This window comes from Haliaeetus albicilla, chromosome 15, assembly GCF_947461875.1.
Source record: "Haliaeetus albicilla chromosome 15, bHalAlb1.1, whole genome shotgun sequence".
Lineage (NCBI taxonomy): Eukaryota > Metazoa > Chordata > Aves > Accipitriformes > Accipitridae > Haliaeetus > Haliaeetus albicilla.
The window spans coordinates 34,622,291-34,645,815 of record NC_091497.1 but is presented as its reverse complement, the minus strand read 5'-3'; the positions used below and the strand labels follow the sequence as shown (position 1 = coordinate 34,645,815).

General features: G+C 40.5%; 2 protein-coding genes across 4 annotated transcripts in view; one reads left to right on the top strand and one right to left on the bottom strand.

Annotated features, from left to right (window-relative positions):
* The window catches only part of INTS6 (integrator complex subunit 6), a 45,409-nt gene extending 44,301 nt beyond the window's left edge, over window positions 1-1,108 (top strand). For all 3 annotated transcript variants that reach the window (XM_069802752.1, XM_069802750.1, XM_069802751.1), the window contains one exon: window positions 513-1,108. In XM_069802752.1, coding sequence (XP_069658853.1) covers window positions 513-606 — 94 coding nt within the window. In that variant the 3' untranslated portion in view covers window positions 607-1,108. The remainder of the gene's footprint in view (window positions 1-512) is intronic.
* A 3,821-nt stretch (window positions 1,109-4,929) lies between these two features.
* SERPINE3 (serpin family E member 3) lies at window positions 4,930-23,239 on the bottom strand. Its single transcript, XM_009912946.2, is given in 7 exon segments — window positions 4,930-5,057; window positions 7,362-7,448; window positions 10,845-10,945; window positions 12,034-12,232; window positions 16,818-17,015; window positions 18,297-18,530; window positions 22,967-23,239. Coding segments are annotated over 7 exon segments (1,206 nt in total). The 5' UTR covers window positions 23,226-23,239.
* Window positions 23,240-23,525: the final 286 nt, after the last annotated feature.

Below are 23,525 nucleotides of genomic sequence, written 5' to 3'. Positions count from 1 at the left end.
AATTTCTTTCTCAAACTTTTAATTTGTATTTTCTTGTCAGGAAATCTGCTCTGCACTGTGTAATGGCTATTCCTTCACCAGTAGCAACTTCACTTAACTTTTGTGAATGCACCATGAAGGCATGCAAATAATCCCTAAAAGCTGTTGCCAGCTTTAAGGTTATAGTTCTTTAGACATATATTTTATTTCTGTACTTCAGAACTTCACTTCTGGAAACAGCAAGCACTCAATTCTCTTTTTCCTGGCTTTCTGAGGGCTGAGTGATGTTCAGCAACATGCTAGAATAGACTGTAGTCAGCGTAGTTTTGTATTCTCTCATTAAATGGAAAAGCAGGTTAGTAGTTTACCAGAACTTTAGGAGACAGCGTATATACGTATGAGGTATATATAACCTCATCATGCACTGGACCTAAAATAATAACTGAAGTTTCCAGGGTTCAGTGAAAGTTTTTGTGAACTATGTTTCATGTATTACTGTGTGCATCCATTATTATGCTTTCTTTTAAATACAGGTTTAAAAAACGAATGCTGATAGAACAGCTTGAGAGTTTTCTGGAAGAAATCCATCGCAGATCCAGTCAGGTCAACCATATCAACAGCAGCTAAGAAACACTGCACACAAGAGAAAGCCACAGCAGGGCGCTGCTGTCCTTAGTTGCATTCATTTTTGACATGCACTCTTATCTCAAGTTCCTGTACCCGAAAGAATGAGAAGCTGCTCTATAAAATGATGAGAAAAGTATCCATCATCTTTTTTTTTTCTCCACTTCTGTTATTTTTGTAATGTGAAAAATATTACAAAAACATTTTTATTTAACTAAATGGAGAACTTCTTGCTTGTCATGGACTTAAGTGTCACTTTCCCTCAGGTTCTATTTTTCTTAATCCAACCTTCAAAACTATCACCTCTTAAGGTTGAACTTTGCCAAAAAGTTGCTTTGTAATTTTCAAAAAAAAAAAAAAGCACATACATTAAACAAGGTAATGTTTTGTATATACAGTTATTTTGGATATATTATTGTAAGTTGTATAAATGTATTTTGAAAAATATTTAAGAAAAGCACTTTTGTTATTCCATCAATAAAAGCTCTATTTTAATCTTTGTGTAGGATTGAGTACAGTTTTTATTGGAATAGTTAATTTTGCCTTCCCTTTCCAGAGCTTATATGTTCTACTATCAGTGTTAGAGAGCGAAGAGCAGTTTTGTGTCACTGGATATTCTGTTCTTAATCAGAGAGCAAGTGAAAGGAAGCTAATGCTGAATCGCAACTACGGTAGGATGATCCCTTGTGGCCTTGTGTACTTTGCGTTTCGCTATTTGGTGAGTAACATAGCAAACTGATGTCCTGTATGCACATCCACAGCAATGACAAACCCCACAGTTTTATGAGGATACAGTGTAGTAAAGCAGGGGTCAGTAGCCTTTGAGGAATCCTGCACAGAGTTTTTCTGTGTCAGAAGTTTTTACATGTTTACAAATGCAGGAACAGCCAGAAGGTGCTGCTGCTTGGGTACACAATATCACTGAATGCTTTATTGGCCATGTCTTTCATCTGTGCTAGATGCTCCTAAATTCTGGAAAGCTTTGTTTGATTCAGTGGGAGCAACTCCCCTCTCATGCTTTTCCTAGGAGTCAGTGGTTTGCAGTCTTCACCCAAAATCTTTATGGGCCTGGGTTTCTGATGCCTGTGTCGTGAGTTGCTGAATCTTGTACTAAAATACTCACTGTATCCCAACTTTTGTCAGGATGCTGAAAAAAAGCATTTTTCTAGATGCTTTTAGCTTCACTTGGTGTTCTTCAGGAATGTCCATTCTATGTTGTGTTCACTTAAAAAAAAAAAGTAAAATAAAACGTAGTAAAGGTAGTACTGCTACCTTTTTTGGCAATAATATTTGTTTGGTCACTGACTGAGGGGTATTTCTGCTTCCTACCTGTTCTGTCAGTTTTGAAACAGCTTCTCAACTTGATTTCTATTTGACAGCATTTTGCTGTTTGCTTGTTACCTTACTATCTCAGCTGGATTATATCTAAGTCTGGGACCAGACTGAATCTCAATTTTGTTCTTAAGTTTTTGACTTCAGGACAGGGAAATAAAGTTGTGCGTGAAAAATAACATGTATCACAAAGCTTTCTTGTGGGATGCTTTCTTTTAGATGACCTACATACTCTGCAACCGTCAAGCTGACTTTAGCCATGATGAAGTTAAGCAGAAGCTGTTGGCCCATATTATTAAACATTTAGGTGGCAAAATCTGTTCAGTATTTCCTCAAATGTTTATATGCTTACTTTCTTTGCTGTAGTTGTGGTGCTAATGATTCCTAGCCAGCTGTAAGTTTCCAACAGCATGTACAAAGTAATAAGGTAGTGGAGGGCTTGTTCACTCTTATTCCTGCAAAAGTGATGTTGTTTAAAACAGTGTTTTTAATAAATAGATATAATGTAGCCTTTAATTTCATTGAAGGAAAGCTCACCATAGGAGGAATAGAAGACAGCATATTTGTCTAGTGTTTATTACGAAGGATTTGTAACTCTTCCTATAAAGAATACTGAACCTGTAAATGAAAACAATATTAACATTATTTCAGTTTGGGATGATATTTTCAAAGTGTAGTACCGTTTACATACATAAATTAAGCACAGAACCAGCAGATTTGTGATTATTCATTGCTGGTATGGAAAAATGGACTGCAATTGCATGCTTGCCTTAGAATAACTTGAACATTTATGTATTAAAAATGAAAAGGCCTTTCCAAATGGTTGGTAGCCCAAACCAGAAATTTTCCAAAACCTGAAACTGATCCAGACCATTGGCTAAAGAACCACTTTTGAACTGAGCACAACAGCCTAAATTCATTCCTTTGTCTTGATATTGTAGTTACAGAAGAGATTATTGCAACCCCTTGAATGAAATCACTGCCTCAGATTGATTAAATCTGTGGTTCAGTTTGCATTGCTGTTACCTTGCCTGTCCTTCAAAAGGAATGCATTCAAACCTGAAATTCAGATTAAAGAAACCCAAACTTTTTCAATTATTTCAGGCAGATCTATGCTATTTTAAGTCTTGGAAAATATATTTTTGCTATTACTAGGAGACTGATGCAATGAAGACTTTTGATCTACATAAAGACTCATTGTGATCTTTATGGGGATAGTAACTTTTAAGTACCACTAGGTTAATAAAATGTGTTAAAAGCAGATCTTGTATACCCTTTCCCCTGTTCATACCTGAACAACTTCAGTCACCAAGTCTGAACAAACAAAATGACTCAATGTTTTCACAGTTTTCACTTTTTGCATTAAAAAGCTTAAATTATAGAAATCTATTTCTGATTTGGAGTTGATTGGAAGGTATATATTTTTTTATGCTTCACATAAAAATCCTGGTTTACAATCTGATTTCCTTCCTATTTATATAATTTATATATATACTATAAACTGAGCAATTTTATTGACCGAAATCAGTTTGTTCTTAATCCTGAAGAATCTGTGGCTCAGGTTTCATAGATCAGCTTTCAGTGACTTTTTTTTTTAAATTCTGTATTTGCCAAGTAAAAATACTTTTATTCATTGAATGGTAATGATTGCCAAAGCATATTTAAAATAAAACCCCCACCAAGGTAGTGCTTTTCTCTTTAAAAGATGTGTTTGCATTTTGGTCAAAGTTTAAGGTACAGGTTTTTAAAGCAGAACGTTGTGTACACCAGTATTCACTGACTAAGAGAAAGGTGTGTGTTGCTTGGAAGCAGATAAGGAAAATGATTCTCTTGGTCTTCTTGCCAGGCCCTAGTGTTTTACTGAACCCCATAAATGGCTATATGTTCCCTGGAAATCTAAATGGACATGAGAGAGAAACTTGGTGGTTTGAAGGATTTTTAGGAATACTTAACGTGCAAGTTTACTGCATTGCTAAGAAGGGTAAGAGTTGTTGGAGATGGCCTGGTGCTTCGGGGGAGCAAACACCTGCTAAATGGTTCATAATGCAGTTGTTCTTTATTATTGCCAATGAGCTATATGGTATTTCCTTTGGCAGAGATTCTGGAGTAACTTAGATGACTGGACATCTGAAATGAGACATAGTCTAATGCTGAAGCCAAAAGAGCGCCATGATGCTTCACTCTTCCAGACATGCTCTGCAGTTTTGTTTGTTTGTTTTGGGGGCTGGAGGAGCTTCTTAGCAAGAAAAAGTTTTCAGTTGCAAAAGAAACATGTATTTTTTGACAGCTCCTTGCAAAAGTGAAGATACAAGTTAAGCTTTTTGCAGAGCTAAGTTACCTGATTACATACAGTGAATATCCATGGCTTTTGATAACCTGGATGTCTTATGAGGATATGAAGTAGTAAAAGGTCCAGATGTGTAAAACTACCTCCTTGAAGGTGTTGCTATTCAAGATACGAGGGAGGAGAAATTTGCTTCTGCATATCCTGAGCTGTAGCTGGGCAAAAGATTGTTGGTCTTCAGAATTTCTGAGCTATCTCCCTAGAAACTTCTGAGGTAGGAATTAATACAGGGAGTTTCAGGTCCTGGTGCCTACAGGTTGCTGTGTGCCATCTGTGTAGGCATAAGTAAGTTTCATTTATAGGGAAAGATTTCTATTTTAACTTCAGATACGAATCCAGCTGATCAGCCCATTTGTAATTTGAATTACCCTGTGGAGGTTGGTCCCTAATCCTGGGGCATTTAAGATCTGTAGGACCTTTCTAGTGCCTATGATTATGGTAGAAATCTTTTTGAGCACATACTGCATATACATAGAAGAGGCTAATCTGGCTTCCCTGACTTCTATTACTATCATGCATTCTTTTTAAAGAAATTAAACTGTATTCTTTATTCTTTAAAAACCCTAAACCCACTGTTTCCATGGTTGTTGAAGTTTCCTGAACTGAAGAATGGCACGCTATTTACAAAGACCTTGTTACTGATTTCAGTGCTACTTGTGAAGGATTCAGCTACTGAAACACAGAGCATGCATACCTGTATTAGCTTGTCTCAGGAAAAATGTGAAAGGTCTGTCTGCTTTGAAAATAGGCGTTCGAGATCTTTTTAGTAATACCATTGCTGTAATGCAACAAAGAAAACATTAGTAAAATGTGTCCATTTTCTTCCCACCTTCTGCACAGTGCCCTCGAGCTCTGATGTTTGAGTATGCTGAGTTTTGAGTTCCTCCTCTGCTTTCAGAATAAACCAACAATTTTATTCAACAGTGAAATCAGTCTGGGTGAATGAACAAGTCAAGTGTTGTGAGACTACCTGCAGGTGATTCGTGTGTATTTCATTGCTGAAGTGACTCTGTCTGGCTTTGGATTTCAAAGGTGATGTAATTTTTTGTTGTTATCACAGCCCTAACCCTGCTGAAGTCATATGATGCTATTGCCTAACCCGTTAGCCAATTCCTAGCTATGCTGTTCTGGTAAAAAAGATAAGCAAGGCACAAATGTAGTCCTTTTTCTAAATGGGAGACAAACAGCAGAGAAATACCTGTGTCATCCTGGAATTTCTCTGTCAGAGCTCTCAACAAAACCTAAGTATCCTTGATCTCAATTTATGACTGTCTTTCCTCTCTCTGGTTGTGGGTTAATTATTAGATGAAACAGAGTCCTTATGAATTATGATGGCTCAGCTATTATTAAAATACATCTTGTTTAAATAAATTCTCCCTTGTAGCTACATAGTATTAAGAATATGTTGTCAAAAAAACCCCAATGCTAAAACCCCCAGATTTGGATTATTTTTTAATGAGCATTTAAAACAATGGAATTAAATTGAAAATTCAAGTAAGACTCAGTCAAACTAGTTTGAGTGGCACTATTTCAGTGCTCCTAAAAAACCTGCCTACTTCAGCTTTCAAGCCACCGTGTGACTAGTTCCAGAGCTTTTAAAGTAAACAATAAACATAGTTATACCTTTTAAAATCAGCTTCTTAGCTTGGTCTGGCTGGAGTTAAGGAAAGTTTTGGCATTGGTTTCAATGGGATAAAGGTCTGATGTCTGATTGCTGTTACCCTTAGAGTTTGGTATGTAATTGAAGCCACCTAAAAGCTTTTATTTTCTGGGAATTACCAGAAAAATTACTGAAAATATTAATTCCCTGGTAGAGGTGAAAATTGTCCTAAAATTTAAAACTGTACAGCTCTGCAGAAAGGTTAACTTTGTTACATCAAATATGTGCAGCATGTGTCTTACTCAAAGTTGTTGCTAGAGGAATCCTATACTAAATCAAGTGTCCTCAGGTTCCTTTCAGCATTGTGACCATGGGGTGTCTGCAGTGAGGGGAGGTGTACCTCCCGGGGCAGCTCCTGAAAGCAAGGAGGCCAGTGAGGAGAAATGGGAGAGACCCAGGTCTTGCCCTGACCTGCAGTCGAGGACCACCAGCGTTTGCGATGTGCAGTGGAGCACATCTGTAGTGGGCACAGCCCAGGGAAGCAGAAAGGCCAGGTGTGAGTAACGATCACCCTTCTGCCGTGCTGATGTTTGAACAGCTTGAGGACACGTTCAGCCTCCCAAGAGGAGCAAGCAAGTGGCAGTAATGCCTATGTAATCCACGCCGGGGTCTAGGGCTGCTTTTCGTGCTGACTTGGAGCGTCTCCTGAGGCTTCCAAAAGGGAAACAAAGAAAGAGGGGCCTTCTTTGATAAGGCTCATGTGACCAAAAAAAGAAGAAAAAAAAAAGGGGGGGGGGGGATTGCCCAGCTCAGTAATTTTAGTTCCCCTGTTTTATGTAAATCATGATGGAGGATTCATATTGAGATGTCATTCAGCTTATGAAGGTCATTTATTGACTCTAGTCCTTAGCCGAGGTTTTACTCTGAGTCTCTTCACTCAGCCACGTGGGGCTGCTCACGTGGAAATGATCTGTTAGCAGAAGCTACTGCACATGAAGGTCACGCGTCAAAGTGTGTAAGAAACAAGCCTGCCTTCATCTTCATGAAGACAAAACTTTCCCATCATTACCTTCAATACTACCAAAGAGATCATCTTGAAAAAACAAGCCCTGTAACAGTTCCGGAGCTATAGATAAAATGTTAGTAACTGTTTTTCATTCTTTGCTTTTATGATCTGAGCAAACAGATTTAGCCAACAGAAAAATAAGTGGTTTATTTTCTCAAACTGGACTTTCCATGAGCTGGTAAAGCTGGTTTTCACTTGCATCTTTACATATCAGCCGGAGATCAAAAATTAAAGAGTTCTTATGAACAATTACAAAGGCGAAATGGAAGCGTGTTAAATACAAAAGTTTAAATTTAGGTTAGGCATACATTTAAATGCTACCATGCTTCCCCCCGCCCCCCAAATAAAAGGCTAGTAGTTGTTTCTGTAGTGATAAGCTCCAGAATTGAGAAGTAAAGTCTGTATATTTGATTTACCTGTAGCTCCTGATGCCTTTGTACCATCTTCTGTTATTTCAATCTCTGCTTTGTGAATAGCTTCTGAAATATAAAGACTATCTTGTCCTGCAAAAACCCAGAAATTAATATTAGTAGTTATTTTCTGAATTTCATTGTGAACAGGTTTTTGCTTTGTTTGTTTGTTTTAAATTCAGAATGCTTTTACCTTTTTTTTTCTGCAGAATCTAAGATTTCAGCTGGGCAACTAATTCAGTCACTAAAACCAAACTGCGCTAAAGGCTGGCTGGGCCAAGGGATTCCAGTCCCTTGGCATTTAGCTGGAGCAGCAGTAAGTGCATCGTTACCTGATGCTGCTGGACAAATAGTGCTGTATGCCTGGCCTCTGGTCTATTCCATTTTTAAAAAATGAAGCAAAAATTTCTAAAATATTCTGAAGATAGCACTGCTTACAAAATAATGCTTAGTGGAAGGAATATAATTTTAAACAATGTTTAGCTTTCAAGGAATTCACTGCAGTAACATGAAGTACATTGCGCTCTACCTCACTACATGTGAACTGATGCTGAATACATCACATGTCACATTATTAGCTTTTCTTCAGTCAGAAATTCCTTTCATTGGTTCCTTCAGCGCATCACATTCAGAAAGACAGCACAGTATAAACCTGCCTTTCAGTTGCTTTTTCTGTACCTGGCTTCTGCATTAGAAGATCCTCAGTTCTAATTTTGACATGACTCCTGATTTTTTTGTACATGTGCCTAATACGGGTGAGTGTGGACAGCCTGGGCGTCTAAGCTAGCTTAATGTTATGGACTTTTTAGCTCAGCATGTAGCTGAGATAGTATGACTACTTTGGTTTTGGAACAGTGTGACCTTATATGTGGGGAACTTGGAGAATAAGCTAAAACACTCATGTGTGTCTTGAACTTCTCTGCCTAAACATGTCCTTTTGCTTGTTGGTCCAAGTGCCTCGACTTTGATGTGAAATGTGGATCCTGCTTTCAGACAGGCAGTGAAGTTCTTAGGAAAGAATCACTACTGTGAATGCAAAGTTGGGGTGTTCTGCTTAAGGGCATTTCTGCTAGTGACTACTCATCATTCAGATCTGCTTTCTAGTTTGGGGGAAGGGGAATGACAAGATTTTGACTGTGTGTGCATATCGGTGTAAACCTGGAAGAGCTGTGGGGTGTCCTCCGGTTTCTGCTGGTGGAGCCAGCTGCAGCCTGGCCCATTTCCAGTGATGTCCAGTGGTGGGAGCTGGGTTCAGGCTACGGAAGAGCATTGCTTTGACACAATATAGAAACATCTTTAGAGTGAGATAACGCATGAGAAAGGCAATGTTCGGTTGCTTTAGGGAAGACAGTGTGTCTTGGATCTCTGTATTGCTGATGGAGGGAAGCAGGTCCCTTGACAGCGTGAGCAGGAATTGCGAATACCCTCTTCTCCCTCATTTCTACCCATGTTTACCTACTCTTTCATCTTTATGACTTTTTTTCCCACTACATGGACAACAGTGGACTGAATGCTGAATGGGAATTACTAGTTTGAGAGGCTTCCAGGTTGTGGTGGAAAGCAAGGTTACATGGTGAAAGTCCAAACTAATTCACACCATGGAGACAAGGAATGAATTAAGGAACTGTTGGAAGGGAAATTGCAGAAAAACCGCTCTTCAGGAAGAGACAACGGGACTGTGACATAAAAGGGAGCTTGGAAGAAATTGGATCTCGGAAAGATAGCAAGGTGAGTGTTACAAATCTGCTTCTCCCCAGCTGACTGCGGAGGGCAGAAAGTGGGGAAGGTTGAGAGGTTTTTTTCTTTTGTGTCTGAATCTGAGGATCGAGTCTGACATACAGGTGAAAACAAGGAAGTACTAAAAGAGCATTTTACCCATTTCTATCTGAATTTTGTACGGTCAAAAATCTGGGATGGAAACAAGACAAAACTGAGGAAAGGCAGATTTTTTTTTAATTAGATAAATCTAACTTATTTTGGAGGAAAAAGAATAGAAGCTTTCAGGCATAAAGAAGCTATTCCAGGTCTGAAACGAAGTAACATGTTTGTTTGCTAAATGTGGTCTGAGAGTAATTATTCTGAAGATTACGGCTTCTGCTTCATATGGAAGAGGAACTGAAAACTTACCTGTTCTTTTTCCAACTGTGTCTATTGGTTAAATAAGAGAGAAACCTTCCTTATAAACTGCCTCATGGAACTTCTAGACCGCTATAGCTATAACCCTACTATTACGATACGTAACTGAGTAGTGTGAGAGTAGAACTGAGAAGGGCCTCAACATATCCTTTAATCCCTAACCCCGCCATGGGCAGGATCAAATACTTCTGTAAGCCTTACCCTGTATGACAAAAGCCACTGAGTTGTGTACATAGGAAAGAAGCTGCTAAATGAGTTTTTTTATGATGACGTTCATTTCCTCAAATTATTTATCTTATTTAACTAGACATTAACTTTATAAAATACATCCTTGTGCACTTTATCAGTATATTAACATTTGTTTGCAGTAAAAAAAGCAGGAGGCTTTAACAAAAAAGTGGGCAGTAACAAATTATTTTAATGTGCATCTCTTTGCAATTGAGATATATACCGCAACAGAACAATGCTATGTTCAATTGTAAAAGCGGCATTAAAAAAACCCATAAGTAACATGCCTTCTGAGGTTCATCCCAGGAAAGCAACCCTTCTGTAAAAGTAGGTTTGTCTGAATTGGAGGAATTTCATTTATTCGCTAACACATACAAGAATTGCATGAACTCTGCATCTCTCCGGGCAGCTGCCACTCTGAGTCTTTGCTATGAGCAGGAATGACTATGCTGAAATAATTTGTGTTGCTGGAAGTAGTCAAAAGAAAAAGAAAATATATAATTTGGATTCTTTTTCTGTTTAATATTAAATAGGGATAAAAATTTTCCAAGGAGTGGAATAATTTCAGACTTCCAAAACCAAGACAGTTTACAATCATAACACTAGTATTTTAGCAAAGAGAAAGTGTAATTTAGTCCACTGGTTACTGTATTAGCAAGACAGCATAGCATGGGCATATGCCAATGTTGTTTGCCATGTCAGGAATTGGAACACAGACTTGTTGGATCAGCATCCCTAACTGTTAAATGACTATTTAAAAACACAAATAGGAATGCAAGTAGTACTAAAGCATCCTAAATTTCTGAATAAATAACCATTTTCCAGGCCTGTACTGTCTTGACAATTTTAATCTTGGAGAAAGATTAGAAAGGAGAAAAAGAAGAAGAAAAAAAGCAAGACCAAAACCACCCCTGTCCCTTTCAGATTCCTCTTTCCTATGAAACAACAGCTCAAAATATAATTGCCAATAATAAAGTAGAACAGTTAAGTGTGAATTGTATTTTAGATTTTCACAGAGGAAGAATTACAACTAGTTCAGAAGGCCCAGGTCTACTGAATCATTCAAATGTAAGAGTCTACAACTATTGGGTCAGTGATCGTTTTTTATTCCGTCAAGCCTCTTACCTGAAATGCCTTTAAAATTAGCAGTGATGGGATCAAATGCATCTCTAATTCCCAAGGCAGAAAAAACTGTCTTTAGGTCAAAAACGCTTTGAATACTGAACCTGAAATTAATATGATAGATTTTATTTAAATGCGGGATTTGTAGTTTCATAGAGTTAAAAGGCGGAACAGATGCAATTTATTTCAAGCCTTTGCATTTCATCCATCTATTTCTGTGTGAGCCCAATGCGTTCCATCTGATTAAGTGTACTTTGCAGAAAAGCAACTCATCTTCACCTGAAGACATTAACAGAAGGAATCTCTCACCTCAAGCTATTGCAATCAGACTGCCTCTCACTCTTCTTGACACGTGAACTCTGCATTTCCCCAAGTGTCCTCTTTTAAACAATCTTTTTGGCTGTAGCAAAGGGGTCTTTGAAACATTTGTCAAAGATTAGCTTGGAGAAAAGGAATATTAATGTACAAATTGTTTTTCAGCGCTTCATTAACGTGAGGAATGCGTTGTAAGAGGTGCATAACGAAGCCCTTCCATGCTGATCCATACAATAGGTACAGCCACAAAAGGCCCTCCTGCACCTGATTCCTCCTGCTATGCAATTTCATTTGAATGGATGATAGAAAATATCTCCAGGATATGTGCATTTGCTAGCAACAGCGAATGACTAATGTGGAAAATGGATTGCTGGAACTTGCTTTGTGCACAGAAAGATGGGTGTGACTGGTAGGAGGCCCCAAGTTCTTTGTTAGAATACTTTTGTAGTACACTAACAAGGTGTAAAAAGAAGCTATTGTGTTTTTTATAAAGGCTGTATATTTATTCTTCCTTAAACAAAGAGAAAAATGGAGTGTGGGAAAGGGCGAGGAACATTTTCTCTTTTAGATCCTGTAAAGGATTGTAATACCCCAAACAAACTTGAAGGAAAAGCTGTAGGACCAACTGAAATACTTTTTTTTTTTTTTTTTTTTTTTTTTTTTAAAACAGCACAGAGCATACCAGAAAGTTTTGGCATTCCCAGCTCACCTCTTCATGGCTTAAGAAAGGGTTAGAGCTTTTCTGATCATGTGATGAATAACAAAACCAAAAGCATCTCACTTGATTTTGCCTCACACATTGCTTGTGTCACTGCTATCACACACAATTCCGACCACTGAAGTAGTGAATCCATCTTGGAGCACTAACATTGCTTACCTAGGTAGAAAAATGTCCATCTTTGTTCTCTTTAAGCCGTTGGCCCAGAGGGTTATGGTTTTGGCAGAAAGGTGAGGCTCAATCTGGGACAAAGCTGTTCTTTTGTGGCTGGGAAGCACTAGGAACATGCTGAGTTTCTCCCCCAGGTAAGGTAACTCGACCACGCTGAAACCCTCCAGAGCTGCAGTCTGGAACTGGCCTGTGGGTGGGCAGATACAGATCTTATTTCATCATTCGAGTGGGGAAAAAAAAAAACCCCAAACCCAGAACACAAGCCTGGGTCAGCAGGAGGTCCAGAACCCCAGGGATGGATAGAAGGGCTTGTCTCTAAGGCATGGGCTCTTGCAGCCGGCTCAGGCTGCTCTTACGGCACGACAGTAGCTCATCTAAAGAGAGCTGATTGTGTCAAAATAAACAAGCAAACACACACATAAATAAATATCTATATACATCTTGGCAGGAAAATGCCGATGACCGTAATAGTACCTGAAGCACTGTCTCAACTGAGCATGTAGTAGCTGTCCTCCTTGCTCAGAGTTTAAAAACATTACCGAGGCAATGACAGTAACTTTATGGTGACTGTTCCTGCAGTGCTTGTTCTTTGAATAAGCTTACTGTTTCCTCTGTGATTTCCATGTAATACCTTTCACTAAAAATTCACTACTAGAAGAAATTACAAAAACAAAATGAGGAGCGTCCTAGTGAATTAACCGAAACCTACTTTGCCTCATGTTTCCATCTTTACTACCTTTAAAAATCGGTTTTAACCTTATTTCAAGAAACAAATAGCTACATTAAACAATAAAGTAGTTAGGCTTATGCTTATTTAAGCACCAAATTTCTTATTTTTGAAAATACAGGCCTAAATCATATCAAAATTGGTTGAAGGTTATAAAAACTGGTTCAAAAGTAAGAGCTGGTGGGCTTCTGAACTTGTAATTAGCTATGCAACAATTTGTAACAGCCATTTTAAAGTACCATTTTAATTCCGTATTTCAGTGAACAATTAGTCCATGTGTTTCTGATGGATTCTGTTATACACTAGAACAGATTCAATTATCACAATTTTACTTTCTGATTTTTTCATTTTCTAATCCAATAAATAGCATTTCAGAAAGACTCAGCAATAGATAGCAGGCCAGGAGTGAAAACACAAGTTGCAAGCAAATGACTTACCATTGCCATTGCCGCAGGCCATCCAAAATATTTAATTGACTCCCTCTTCACCCAGCTGTAGTAGTTGTATCTTGTAGCTACTCACGCTTTTTGAGTCAGTGATTATAAATAACAGACTATAGGTAGCTCGTGTTCATAATACCTAAATATTTGCCAGTAAATAAGTAGCTATAGGACATTTCAAATGTTTAGTGTACAACGTGTTTGTTTTGCGGATCTGGATTAAATAGGAATCATTAAGTGTTGATTATTCTGCTAGATTAAATTTTAGGCTCTTCGATTAACCCTCCCGCCATGCAACGTGGAGTGGGAACTGCGCTGTTAAAACCACCTCCCAGCGCATGGATCGCTTTGCCAAGAAAAGATCTTCTGCTTTGTAACAGGCAAGCAGGGAAGATTTACGTTTGTAGCACACTGGATGTGAGTGGGTGTGCTGATACTTTGAAGTCAGCACATTGTGCACAAAGGTTATACAGATCTTATTTGTTAATTAGAAAGAAAATCAAAGACTTGAGATTATTGAGTCAGAACGTTTAGCCTTCCTAACTGGAACTGTTTTTGAGCACCCCATAAGAATTATATATATATGCTAAATCAGTATTCAAATATAGTTAACAAATTGCTTGAAAAAATGAATATGTAACATAGCTGCAGTGTTTATAAGGCTTGTGTAAATAGTAATGTTGACATTTTCTTGGAGCAGTGTTAATTGTCCCCAGGCTGATTTGTTCTGTGTGGCCATGTTAAAAGGATAAACACTTTTGTAAATGCTGAGATCGATAACAGGCCACAGCTAATCTTTCTCACTCTGTGTTTTTATCCTGGTGGTAGACAGCTGCTATAATTTGATAATGAAGGAAAGTTATCTCATGCCTCTGTTTTGCTGTAGTAAACCTGCCTTTTGTATTAATTTCAAACTGATTTGTTAGAAATGTTTCTAGCATTTCCAGGGACAAAGACTGAATTGACCCTGTTAAATCTGACAATCAGCAAATTTTAAGCGATCCCTCTCATTTCAACTTTCCTCAAAAGTCTCTCCAGCTGCAGAGGGCTCACACATTTCAGACTGAATGAGAAGGTAATTCCAGTATTTTGGTTAACTTCCTTTTTCTGTGCGAATATTAATATAATTAAGTATTTAACTTAATATTTAAATATTAAGTAATTAGTATTTAATTAAGGATAATAGGATGGAGTTCTTGTGTTTAGGCAAGTGGTCAGGCAAGCACAACTAACGATTTCACATCAAGTTTGCAAGGGCTTAGGAGCAAATCTGTGACCAGTCTTCAGCTCAGCTGCTGAATTCCTGGTCTCTGCTCTCTACTCAAGATCTCTGCTTGTATAAGCACTGGCAGCCCCTGCCTTCAGTCATCTCATTTCATCCCAATTATTTGCTGGAACTGATGGGAAAGAAATAATCTGATGAGGTAGCAAAGGATAATGGTGAGGTTTCTAAAGGAAATGAGGAAAGAACAGGAGGTATTACAACACCAGAGACAGAAACAGAGTTTAAACTACTTGAGAGAGAAAAGTAATAATTCTGGATGATCACCACCCCAGAATATGAAAAGAACTTGGATATGAAATTGCAAATTTGTCAGCAAAGATTTTTAGTAGACCTATAGGTTCAGTTCTCCGCCATGACTGGAAAACAGGAGTATATTTATAAAGAAAAAGAAAACTATCTGGGAACTTTTAGGTCTTTGTTTGAGATGTTTTAGAACATACTCTGGAGAAAAGAACAATCAAGTCACAGTGGGAAATAGAAAGGGAGGTAAATTGCAACATCAGGTAGACCCTAGCAAACGAATCTATAAGCTTTTTTTGACTTGATAACTAACTTGATAAAAAGGCATAGATCCCACCATCTAGTTTCAGATAAAACATTAAACATCATTTCACTATGGCACTATTTACAGGTAGAAGTGGTGGCAATTAGAGCAAGAAATGAAAGGCAGCAAGCAGCCCCTTGAAGGGGAAACAACAATGAGCCAAGTTAAAGGTCTGGCTCCCAGGTTCAGAGGAGGTTACCAGTGGCTTTCCAAAGTATTGCCAACACTCAAGACTTTCATCAAAGACAAACAGGTTACCATGATGACCGGAGTGGTAGAAATCAAACGATGGTCCGAAACCACAAAAAAAGTTTGTACCTATGGAGGTTTCCCTCCCCTTGATGTACCTAGGACTTATCAGCTGGAAAAGATGGAGAAAGAAAAAAGATCCAGGTGGAGTCAACCTTGAGTATCCACCCTGAGCTCATTCTGCAGTGCACTACGCAAGGTATTTTCAGCAAGTCATAGAAATACTAAGAGCATTTTATTGAGCATGGGTATGACCTCATTAAAAGTATTATGTACATTCCTGGTCACTTATTTTCAAGAAAGATTAATTTAAATTGGTAAAGTGCAGAAAAGGACTAGTAGAGAATTGGAGTAGCTGTTTTTTTAATAGATTAGAAGAGCCTGGCATCTTCAGCTTAGCTACCAGGAAATTGAGAGGCAACTTGGTGACTGACAAATACATTTGGGACTAAATATCAAAGCTGAAGAGAAACTATTTAACTTAAAGGATAAAGCTGGCATGATGCTAAAAGATATAAATTGGTCCTGAAAAAATTTAGACTTGGAATTAGGAAGGTTTTTACCCAAGTGCAGTTCTGAAATTTAGGGTAGAAGGGAAAGGAGCTTTTTATGTTTTGAAAGAGATTGTAGAGCTAAATGGAAGAATTCCTGGTGGCAGAAAATTAAGCCTACAGCATGAGTTCTTCTGTCAGTAACCCGCATACTCTAGGCCTTTGAAAGGACCATACACTATATTCATATAGTATACAAATAAATGTTTGATCTGTATTTATACTGTTTTAAGCCCATGCTGAGAGCATCTGCTGATTGGGTACAAGTGCCGTAAATTTCTCACCCCTTTGTTGCAGAATTTGGCCCTGAAGATTTGCAGTTTTACCCTAAAGCCTTGGAGAAAAGCTGTGACCAGAGACAGGAGGGATGGGGGTGCAGTGCTTGTGCTCCTGGTGACCTTATCTTCTATCTGGTGCTCACAGGCTCAAGGGACAGTGATCGGGCTGAAGGGCACAGAAATTTCTTACCCACCCCACAAATCAAACTGGTAGGAGCTTGGTCTTGTTTTAGTCTTAACTGCTCCTCTGTCACGGGATCAGATGTGCCTCCCAGGGTCCTCCCTTTCTAGGCAGCTTTATTTAACAAGCTCCCTGCTATTGCAAAGGACTTTGTATACCAAGGTACCTCCAGTCTCTCCTGTTCCCTTCCTCTGGCACGTTATCTCGGTGCCTTTTGGCTGTTTGCTATAGCTGACGAGTTCGTTATGGAGTGCTGGGAGGTGTTGGTCTGTGAGGGATGGGTCATGGACAGTAGGTATTTTAGGACCCATTTTGAACCCAGGATCTATTTCAGAATTGCCTGGGATTATAAGGAGTCAATTCAGTCACCCAGGTGGTCTCTTTGTTTGATGGGATTTCTTCTGAGACTTCTCCAGGCTGGGAAAATAACACATCTTAGTGTGGTAGCTGTGGAAATTAAATAAGTAAACCTGTTCCATGTTGTACAGAAGAGCAAATATGTATCAAGGACAGTTACCGTAGTTAACGTCGGCTGTGTGATGCATCGTGGGCACTTTCAGGGTTGAGCCGTCCGCCGTGGTAAAAGGCAACATCTGCGTATCCATAAAGGAAAACTTCTTTTGCCACGTGCTCTTGAAGTACATGGTGCTCACCAGGGCAACCTGGCTGAGCGGCGACCCGGCGCTCTCCAGCGGCATGCTGCGCACGTCCCCATCTGCAGGGAAAAGAGGCGGGGAGGGGGACACACGCCGTCCTACTCCCCCAGGCCTAAAGGCCAGGTCTCTGTGAGTAAATAAAGCACGTCGGGACTGCTCTCCGTCCCTAAGGGCAAGAAGGAGAGCTCACAAGGCACCGCCAAACCCTCTGCCTTCCCCTCCCTGCCGGCACGTGGACCTCGTTGGGGTTGCCTGTTGGTCCATGCTGTCCCCCGAACCAAGCTCCAGTGAGTCCATGCCAAGGGCCAAAGTCGTGCCAGGGCTGTGCTACGCACTGGACCGCGTCGAGGACAGCAGCCCGGTGCTCAGCGCCGTGCCCTGGCCCTAACTGGGCTTCTAGCCTAAGTGTGCCCACACATCTTTGGTGCCAGAAATCCCTCATGAAATGGATTCGTGCTTACAGATTGCTTTATGAAGTAACAAAGCTAAATGTAGCTCATATCCTAATTCTCTCTCTCTCTTATTCAACTGGCAGTTCGACTGATCCTGCTTTGGGTATCTCAAAGATTTTTGAAAGTGTGATCCACTTTTAATTCCTCAGTACTCATATGTGTATCACAGTGTGAACTCCCATTTTAGTTCCTGCTTCTAGAGCAATACTTTTCTATTATGGATCACTTATTACAGTTCATTTGAGAAGGGTAGAAATTATTTTTTTGATAGCAGCTTTAATGTGTGTGTTTAACGTCACTTTACATGTTGATGGCCAAATTAACATTCATGTAACTGGAGTCGATGGGGCAAATTGGGAATTGATTTGGTCTGCTGCTTCTAAAGACTTAGTTTTTCAATTATTTTTTCATTAACACAGAACTTAATTTCATTACTTTTCTTGCTTGTGTGGAAAGTAAGTTTGTTTTATTTCCCATTTTGACTTTTTAAACTCAGAGTCTGATTGCTGAGCTTACGGCCCTGCCTGTTCCCCGCAGCAGCATGAAAGCATTCAACACAGCAAACTCAGTCCATGGGGAATTTGGCTGCTCCTCATTAAAACTGAAAATACTGCAAAGGATTGCCACTTTAAAAATGAGAGGAACAAGGCCAAGCGGTTACCAGCTTGATACCACAAACTCATACTCACAGATTCAGACCTATTCCAGCTCTTTCCTCACATTAGAAACGAGCATCAGCACAAGAATTAGATGTTGCAGCACTCAGCCTTGGTTTGGACAACACAGAGTGTGGCAAAAAACTTTATCCTTGGTTAAATACAGGTTCTCTCGTTACTCTTATTTCACGTTTTATTCATGTGCAATCACTCTCACGGGCTGTTACGTTACCTCCAAGGTTACCGGTGATCCATTCCTGTATTTGGGCAGCGGTTCTGTTGGGGTCAGTGAAGTTGCTTTGCTGCAGGCTGCTGTTTGCCCATCGCACAGCATGTGCAGTGAAGATGGGCGAGAGCTGCACGCCGGCGTCCACGAAGAAGGAACATGCCAGCTGAACCGCCGTGCCTTGGCTGGAGTCGGTCTCTCCTTCGTACACGGTGTGCAAGAAATCCTGGACGCTTTGATCTGCCAGGCGAGAGAGAGGGAGAAAATGCAATTACCATGTTGAGGCTAAGGACGGCAGACCTTGCACCAGGGCTCAGCAGCTCTCAATTCCAGTGCTGGCACCGGTGTCCTCTGAAAGTTAAACCACTGTAACAACTGAAGCACCCTTGACTTCATGGGTTATTACTGTCAAGCACTACCGTCAAGGACGGTGACGCACTGGGCACGGGAAAGTACTCTTCGTGTTGCTGTAGAAATCACTCTAGCGCAGATATGTCAAGTGGCCAATTTTGCATCAGGCTCACACCTCTATCCAAACACAGCTCTTATGGTTCATAAGGAACATTATTTTCTTTTGGGAGGTCGCTGGGTTCCCGTCAGTAAGACCCAGCGCCTCTGGCCGAGACTGGCTGAGCTGCTGATGCCCCAGTACCGCTGTCTCCTCCTCCTGCCATTATGGATGTCCCCCACCCCAGAAGGGCATCTCCCTGACTGCCCCACGTCTGTCTCTGCTACCCTTGGCCCTCATGTGTTGTTTTGTTTCTTCAAGGATGGTGCCCCAAACTGGCCCAGTATTACAGACGAGCCCTGGCAATGCTAAGTAGAGCTGATAGGTTTCTTCATGTGTGTTACAAGCAACTCTCCTCTTTATATAACCCACAACAGTGTCAGCTTTTTCTGAAGTAAAATTATATTTCCCATTCAATATTCTTTTTTTTTAAATTCCTACAAGCCCTCAGATCCTTTCCTAAAAATCTAATCTTTGGCTTATTGTTCCCCAATTTGAATGGCTGATTATTCCTTCTAAATGTAGAATCTTGCACTTGTCCTTATTGAATTGTGTCCTATTCACTTCACACATTTCTCCGATTTGCTGGGATCCTTTTGAATTCTATTCTGATCTTCCAAAATGCCAGTAGCAACTATGAGCTCCATGCCATTCAAAAAGTCAGTAATGTAGTCTCTAGTTCATTGTCTACTAATGCAAAATAGTTGAATAGTGCCCCAGTCTCCTGTTCCTGGGGAGCTCATGGTAGTTCATAGGAATGGTTTGGGTTGGAAGGGACCTTTAAAGGCCATCTAGTCTGACCCTCCTGCAATGAGCAGGGACATCGTCAACTAGATCAGGATGGTGGTGGCTTCTGTGGCGGGTACAAGGTTGAGGTGTGGGCCCAACAGGAACATGAGTCATGCAAACTTAGGGGATCTTGTGTTTTCAAAATCACAAAGTTTCTAGTAGGCTCCCCCGAAGGGTGATTTAGCAGCCGTTTCTGGCTGTCATTACTTTGCTTACTGTAGTGGTTTGTGATGGGATGGTTCATGCCGAGGTGACCTCCTGAGGCCTGGGACTTGCACCCAGCCTGAACGATGTTGATGGGCTCTGTGTCAAAGCTCCTCAAACTTTGTGTGTTTGCGGTTCAGCCCATTTCCCATATCCCTTGTGCTCTGGAGGAGACTTGCCTACATCCAGCCAATAAAAATCTTTTTGAGATTGTTACTCGCCTTTAAGACGTTTCCAGCAGGTTCCTCCTCCCATAAATAAGCTTCCTCTGAGGACTGGGAAATGTCTGGAGCTTGCTCTTCAGCAGGACAGCAGTGTCTCTTGGCTCTGCAGGACCACCAGGATGTCTCTGCTTTCCCCCAGGGAAAAGGCACCAGATGTCCCAATTTCTGTGTGAAACCTAAGCAATAAATTGCTGTCCGCTGTCTCCAAGAGGGGTCTGTATTGTACCCCTCGCTTCTCCAGGGTGCCGTACTCGGCTCAGGTGCTCCCCTGCCTTGGCCTGAAACCCTGGTGTGCCCCGGGCAGCCCTCAGCTATCTGGCTCCCCGTGGGCATGGCTGGGCTCGCCGTCATGGCCCTGGCTGGAAATTTTGGTTTTGACTCCAGGGAGACCTTAGGCAAAGGAAGGCATCACCCAGTTTCTCCAGATGCCCACGGGTACAGGCAGCACTGGATGGAAGCCAGGCTGGGCTGCCAGCCGGGACCTGGGGTTTTGGGGTGGCTAACCGGGGTAGGATCCATCCTGCCTGGACCACCCTGCCCCAGGCTGAGCGTCGGGTCAGGGGCAGCATCGTCGGGAGCCTCCAGCTGCCAGCCAGGTCCCTGGATCGTCGGGACACTTCTACTGCCTTGCCTCAGGTTCTTGATGGGGGAAAAGGGAGTTTCACGTCTACTGGTTTCTACCACCTGAGAATCCGGTGAGTGTTTTCTTACCTAAGAGTGCTCCTTCAGTAACCTGCAGGAAGACTAATCACCTGTGGGAAGTTTTGTATTAACATTTAGATCTATTACCCTTTAAGGGATAAAATACTGAACTACTTGAACAGATGTCAAGAAAACTCACACGGCCCGAGGCGTAAAGTGCTTTTCTCGTGTGTTTTGCATTAGTGCGGGAGCATTTGGCAAGCTCTCTGGAGGACGTAAGAAATCAAAGATGGTAAATTGGAAGCAGATGTTAACGTGAGGTGGGGTATCCTGAGCTGGTAACTTCAGTCCTATCAAAGTGCTTAGCTAACCAAAGTCCTGAATTCTTACTCGGAAAACAGTTCAAAATTGCTTTAGAATACTCTACCCTTGATAAAATAAAACAGCAAGAAGAAAGCATTTTAAAGCATGTCATTTTGTCTGTGCTGTCTAGAGAGACATCCCTTTATACATTGTTTTTCTTAGTACTAGAATAAAGGTGAACAAATCTTCCAAACATTAAAAGAAGATTACAAGTGCATGTAAGAGCGGATTCTCCATGAATAGTGAATGAACCATCAATGTTTTCATTGTTTTCAGCCTACTAAGATTTTAACCACATTCTTCATTATTGTTTAAGACAGACCAACAGAAACATTAATGCAAACATCTAATGGAAGAAAGGAATTTTACCAGATATGGGTACATATTTGATTTGGTTTTACTCATCAGATAGGAAATTTGATCTAAGCATTTGATTTATTCATTTGATTTAAACCATTTGAGGAAGTGGTTTCCTTCTCTGTCACTGGAAATGTGCTGTTATAACCAATGGCAATAGATCCCATCCTACTTTATTTTCATATTCATGCGTTAGTATTATTGAAAGCCAAAGTGCATGTGGCTTGTGCCACAGACAACTGAAATGGAGATAAAGTGTCTGCTTGATATGATGTGCCACATGAGAAGAAGTAAGGCAGCACAAGAGAGCTGGCAGGTTATTAACAGCCTCTGCACTTCTCGTCGTTACATTTTGTGTGGAGAGCTGTGCCTGAATTTCACTGTGCAATATTATTTTTAAGGTTTGTTCTTAATAACTGAGCCCCTAATGACCAGAAGTGTCAAGCAAGGTATAATCCTTGTATGAATTAATGTCGTTTAAAATTACCCTACTGAATTTACAGAAACAGGAGTCTTACAGGCGAGGCTTCATTGTATCAGCTGCTCATGATATAGGTGCACCGTCCTTGTGTCAGTACACGCCGCTGTATCTGTGTATATCAGCCCGAGGTGGCTCTTTCTGCTGTGGTGGGTTTGACTATCAATGCTATACAGAATGGTAATGGTGATTGAGGCAGGTTACGGCACAGGACGGTGAAATTGCTGTAGGTTTTGTCTTCATATGCTGAAAGTAAATTTTATGCTGAGAAATAGCAGTGTCATCTCTATACATAAGTCTTGTATGTAAGCTGCAAATTTTGAAGATGAGGCAGTCATCTGCTTTTCATAAACATTGTGCCCATAATGTAAAATAGTTTTTGACATGTGATGTGAAATGGTAGGATAATCCAGAGCTAAAACGAAAACAGCATCCTTAAATTCAGCTGACTTAATGTTAGATTTTAAGACATCTGCCTTTTCCATATCCCTTCCAGATTCCCAGTGAGTTTTTATTTTAGCCTGCTTTCAGGGAAAGATGCAATTGCACCATCCATCTGTCAATGTATATATCGCTCTGCCAGTCTCCTTCTAATAACTTTTCATCTTTTTGGCCAGTTGTAATAACATTAGAAAAAGGTGCAAAGTCTTAGAGATAATTCAATTTCTATAGGTTTCATAAAATTTGTTAATGGGCTAGGAGAGAAAATGTAAGTGGGATAGGAGAGAAAACGACTGTCCTCTGCCTGGTACTTCCTCGCAGAGGACACAGAGGAGGCCGGGACACAACGATGAACCTCTGGGAAACCAGGAACAATTCTGCTGCTCGTGGAAGGAGCTTTTCTAGATGTAGTTGTATTTCAGTGCAGTAAAAGAGTACGCACTGCTCAAGAAAAAAGAGGAATATAATGCGTATCAAATACTCCCTTGAGTTTCCTTTGTCCAGCTGATACCTGGCTATCAAAGATGGAGAAAACACTCCTAAACTACATCTTGTAGTGAGACAGAAGACAGAAGTTTAGTATGATGTGTGCAATTGCTGTCTCCTTAGTAAAGCTGTGAATTTATTGCAAAATGTAAGACAAGAAGTATTTTTTTAAGCAGTACATTACCATGAATGTTGTATCCTAGGGCATCCTTCAGCTCCGTAAAGGTATTTCCTTGAGCTCCGAGCTGCAGCAGCTCCAAAGAAACAGCCACGCTTGCTGGAGAGACTACCAGATTGGTTCTGTTCTCTGCTTCGGATACATGCCGGTAGAGATTGATGGCAAATTCAGTCTTCAGCTCTTTCAGCTCATCATAGGAGATGCAGTTTCCTTTGGTTAACCAGCAGGCAGACAGGATATACGCAGAGAAGAAAATGGGCAACATGGAGGCGAGGGGCACTCTCTGCCAGATAATCATACCTGCAATTAATAATAAAGATCTATTTAGAAAAGCAATGGGCTGAGCTGACAGAGGAACGTTCTCTTTCCATCAGTGTTAAGATATCACTTGCAATAGTAATGATCACTGTTAAAATACTTGTCAAGGTCTATCCAGTAGCTCTTGTCCTAAACCCCCCCAGGTGTAGGGACATGCTGGTGACGCTGGTGACTAACAAGAACCGAGTTTTCCAGAATGCTGTACCCATATAGGATGGTCGGCCATTACAGTGCGTGGAGACACAGA